General features: G+C 47.3%; 1 protein-coding gene across 1 annotated transcript in view; it reads right to left on the reverse strand.

Moving 5' to 3' along the window:
- The window catches only part of LOC125033300 (dynein axonemal heavy chain 7-like), a 10,897-nt gene that overhangs the window by 1,196 nt on the left and 4,701 nt on the right, over positions 1 to 5,000 (reverse strand). Inside the window, exons 7-15 of the mRNA XM_047624681.1 lie at positions 4,354 to 4,494; positions 3,798 to 3,988; positions 3,303 to 3,472; positions 2,688 to 2,945; positions 1,932 to 2,162; positions 1,500 to 1,628; positions 1,055 to 1,216; positions 318 to 647; positions 1 to 64 (exon numbers count right to left, since the gene is read on the reverse strand). The exon at positions 1 to 64 is cut by the window's left edge and continues 116 nt beyond it. Of these exons, the coding sequence (XP_047480637.1) occupies positions 1 to 64; positions 318 to 647; positions 1,055 to 1,216; positions 1,500 to 1,628; positions 1,932 to 2,162; positions 2,688 to 2,945; positions 3,303 to 3,472; positions 3,798 to 3,988; positions 4,354 to 4,494 (1,676 nt within the window). The remainder of the gene's footprint in view (positions 65 to 317; positions 648 to 1,054; positions 1,217 to 1,499; positions 1,629 to 1,931; positions 2,163 to 2,687; positions 2,946 to 3,302; positions 3,473 to 3,797; positions 3,989 to 4,353; positions 4,495 to 5,000) is intronic.

Here is a 5,000-nt window from a genome sequence, read left to right on the forward strand (position 1 = left end):
CCTGCAGCTGCTGGACTCCCGCCGGCAGACCGAAGATTTCCGGTCTGTCTAAACCTGTGATTCCCTGTGGATTGGAAGGTCCTCTGCTGTGATATTTCTCACTGGTAGAAATTTGTGAAATTAGGATTTATATAGATAAAGGAGATAATTTATGGGATGCAATACATGGGTATAGATTATATAAAAGGATATGTCATACAAGTAGGCACGTAAATATGATGGTATTTTAAACCGTGAAATACATAGGCAAAGATAATAATAAATGGTCCCGTAAAAATATATCAAAAACAGAACTCCCTTAGGACGCGCCACCGTACCGCCACGAACTCCGCCAGGTCATCGAGCCTCCCGACGAAATCGGGGAAAAGACGCACCAGGCCGACGTCCTCGGCGTCGTCCACCCCTCCCCCCGTCGGCTCCAGCTCCTCTTCCTCCTCGTCCTCCTCTTCCTCTTCTTCCCCGGCTCCTTCGGCAGAGCGAGGGGTGATCTCCTCCGGCAGCTTCAAGGAGATGGTGAGGACTTCCTTGAGGATGCTGAGGATCACCTGCTGGTCCTCCACTCGATGAACACGCCCGCCGTAGAAGACCCGACCCACCAGGTACTCCAGCATCTCCGGGTCGACGTCGCGGCCTTCCTCCACGCTGCTCTGTGGTCAGCGGAATCGGACGCGTTGTGGCAGAGTGACAGCGGAAATGGGCGAGATGGAAAAAAAAAAATCAGTTGTTATATCTGATGCGAGATATAATGGAAATCGTGTGTTAGCGGCATTGGCATCTCATTTATGAACCGGTGTTTAGAGGCTTGTCACTGTATTCTATAATCACAGGGATAACGTTATATGTGTAAACTAAGGGTAGATGAATGCGAAGATACTATAATCAGGACCAGTATGTGAAGCAAGAAAAAAAAGAAAAAGAAGAAAACACTGACGTATTGAATGACTGACAAAACAGAAAACTGGCTCCTTTCTCGATTATATAAGACCAACTACCAATTCCCGTTAAACAATAGAATTCATGACGTAATCGCGACACCAGACGCACGCCGACCTACCGTAACAACGCTGATGGCGAGTGTGAGATCCGTGGCCGTGAAGGCGGGGGGGTCGGCCCAGGCGAGGTGGCCGTGGCGCCCTCGCTCGCTTACGACGGTGTGGAAGACGCTGAGGCCGTGTAACAGGCGGTAAATCGCGGCTTCTACTTCCTCTTCTTCGTCCTGTGTTGGAGAATGGAAGGGTTAAGGACGCGTTTCTAGAGGTATAAAGATAGGTCAGACTGTAGACTGATTAGCGTAACAATGAAGGTTGGTTATATGCGAGCTTAATCACCTTGCTGAGTTATCCTTTATTCCGACGACATACTCATCTATTGTACAAATAAGAAAATAAGATCACTCTACCATTTAAGAGAGAATTACCAGTCCTCATGAACTCAAACACACCTGATAATCACCGAAATCGACGAACTTTCGAGACCCTAAAACGGGCTAAGATCCTTACCTCCTCAGAGAAGGTGAGGTTAGACGCGTGTCGAGTGAGGGTGAGGTTGGCCTCCAGAAGGGCGTGGCGAGCGTCTCCGGGGGCGTCCACGTACACCTTCTCCACACTCCTCAGTAGTGACACGGGAAACTGTGGGGTGGATGGACGTTATATAACTGATATCAGAATTTCTCTAAGGACTTAACATTTTGACGTGGGATATTGACCTATATGTACGCGTTACGTTTGCTTTAAGTTAATGGATATATATCATACATGGTCATAAACAAGTTGCAATAAACTCTGTCTGTCTGTCTGTTAGTCAGTCTATCTGCCTGTCTCTCTCTCTCTACTCTCTCTCTCTCTCTCTCTAGAAAAGCAAAAGCCCAGTCGCACAAGCCCGCTCCGAACTCCAGCCCAGTAGCCACCCAGCCTCTTCCCCCTGTCCCTTACCTCGTCCGTGGGCTCCGTGGTGAGAATCAGCCGGAAGTTGGGGTGGAGTCCGCCGTTGCCGTTGGCTTTGCGAGCGCCGCCACCGCCGCCGTTGGGGACGCCCTCTGTGTACAGGCGGGTGATGATGTTCGCCAGCGTCGGCAGCCAGTCCAGGGCGTGGTGGAGGTTCTGCAGCACCACCCAGCCACCCTCGCTCGCCCCGCTCTGCACGGCGGCTTCGGCCACGGAAGACTGCAGAGGGCGATGGTAATGAGATATCGCGAAGGTTAGAGTCTTCATCTATATTATAGCAGTAACAATATTTACATCGGAAAGAGAACTTCCACGATGTTTTATTGGAAATGTCGAGGATAGGTGATTACTTATCTTAGGTAGTCTTTTGCTTACTTTAGTGAAATGAAAAATATTCCTAATAAATTCAAATTCTCTTTATAAATGAAATACTAAATCTCTCTCTCTCTCTCTCTCTCTCTCTCTCTCTCTCTCTCTCTCTCTCTCTCTCTCTCTCTCTCTCTCTCTCTCTCTCTCTCTCTTTCTCTCTCATTCTCTCTCTTTCTCTCTCTTTCTCTCTCTTTCTCTCTCTCTCTCTCGCTCTCTCTCACACACTCTCTCTCTATATATACACACACACACACACACACACACACACACACACACACACACACACACACACACACACACACACACACACACGCACACACACACATATATAGCACATATATCTCCTAAAACCGAGACGGCTCGACCGGCGCCCACCTGGCCCTGCCCGAGCGACACGTTCGCGAGCGCGCCCTCCGGCCCCTGAGCGGCCAGGAGCAAGACCTCCTCCAGGGCGTCGACCCCGGGCGAGGTGACCAGCAGGAGGGGGGCGGGTGGGCGCGCGGGGGCCGGGGTGCGCGAGGAGGACTTGGGCTGCGCGGGCGCCTCTAGGAACACGCCCACGTCCACAGGCGGAGGTGAGGAGAAATGGGCGCCCAGGATGTCGCCCACGATGACCCTGACCGCCCACGTAAGCTGGGGTGGATAGAGTCTTGGATAGAAGGGGAATGGCGAGGGTGTTCTCAGGATAATGGCGTTTATAAAGTATTTTGCTGACTTAAGCTTTCCTCTGTCACAACTATCTTCACACTAAAATACTATAATCATGAGATAGAATACAATAACGTGAGTATGTCGACGTTCATGTTACAGATGGTGGTTTAAATGGATAAAACATTTAATAAACGTATTGTCGGACATTAGTCTGAAAACAACTGCGGACGCGCATGCCTTCATTTCAGGTAACAGATACGTCCACAGGTTTCAAAAACAGTCCTCATCAGTAACTTATCAACAAGCTCACACTCAGTTCTTATCTACGCCTAAACGAACCTTGTCCAGGCGAAGGGCGGCGACCAGCAGGAGCCACAGAACAGGCTGTAGGCGGTGCCAGGGGCGGGGCAGAGCGGACTTCTCCGGCAGGGCGCAGCTCGTCAGGCTGACCCAACCGACGGCGTCTTTCTCCAAGCTCTCAGACAAACCTGCGGACGCAAAATCAGCAACTGCGATGCATCATTGAGGGTAAAGAAGCATGTGGGATTCAAGGCAAGTATGATTTCGCATGCATTCGTTAATTACATTTCTATAATAGATTATAAAAAATCCTAATGTATGTATCATGCTTTCGTCAATCAAACTTCCACAGTGGATAACAAAAATCTAGTGTATCTATCATGCATCCATCAATTAAATTTCTATGCTGGATTAAAAAAAATAAAAACGAACGTATGTATCATGCTTCCATCAACGAAACCTCTATACTAGCTATTTTTTTTTATCTATTTTTTTTTTTTATTAATCTGTATATATCTATATCAATCAACTTACCCTCCTGCACAAAAAACATCTGGACAGCCTCACCTTCAAACTCCGGCAGCGTCGTGAGGTGCAGGAGAGCGGGCCAGGCGGGGGCCAGGGGCACGGCCAGCCAGTCGGGGGGCGGAGTGCATCCGGCCGGACTCTGACTCGCCAGACGAAACAGAGCCGACTCCACGCTCGGATTCACGGCTCCCGAGACTCTGAAAATGAAAATGGAATCTTTGATATATAAATAAACAGTGAGATAACAATAACATAGTCTGTTTTTTGTTGTTATCTGTGGTAGTCGGTATAAAATTAGCATTTCATTACCTATCAATAATTATTATTCTTTCTTATCAATAGTGATAATGATGATGATAACAATACTAACAATAATAAGAGTAATAATAATAATAACAACGCTTACTAATATCAGAGAGCACAAGAATAACAAGAACGACAATAACATTAATAATAATAATAATAATAATAATAATAATAATAATAATAATAATAACAACAACAATAATCATCAAGAGCAAATCAGCGAATGAAAGTGCAGAAGAAAAGAATCTCGTCCAACCTGAGGGCGTGGAGGGCGATGAGGAAGGTGAAGGGAAGGCGGTGGGGGGCGGCGAGGCCCTTCACGACGGCGGAGTGCACGCGGCTCACCAGGGCTTCCTGCAGGAGGCTCAGGCGGCGCTCCAGCACGGAACTCTTGCCGCTGCGGGAGAGGGAGTTCAGAGGTCAGAGGTCGGAGGTCAGAGGTCAGAGGTCAGAGATATCGGATGTGGTGAGGGTATTCTGAGACGACATTGTATTTTGTCGTTTGTTTGGTTTTCTTGTAGATCAGTTTGAAGAAAATACTGGCTGATATTGTTTTTGTTTTTGTTCGAGATCAGTTTAGAAAAAAAATCTGGCTGAAAAAAGTGTTTGTCTTTGCTCTAGATCAGTTTAGAGAAAATACTAGCCAAAAAAAGGTTTTTGTTCTATATCAGTTTAGAGAAAATTTGTTCTCGATCAGCTAAGAGCAAATTCAGGCTGATTTTTTTTTTGTTGAGGGAACATACTGGATGGAAAACAGTTCAGTGCACAAAAAGCATGGAGAAATTAGCGAGACTGAAAAAAATAACATCGTATAAACACACTTGTTCACGTACGTGCGTGTGTTTGGGTACGTGTGTGTTTAGCGTACGTGCATCTATATCTGCGTACGTGGGCGTCCCCCCG

This window comes from Penaeus chinensis, chromosome 16, assembly GCF_019202785.1.
Source record: "Penaeus chinensis breed Huanghai No. 1 chromosome 16, ASM1920278v2, whole genome shotgun sequence".
NCBI lineage: Eukaryota > Metazoa > Arthropoda > Malacostraca > Decapoda > Penaeidae > Penaeus > Penaeus chinensis.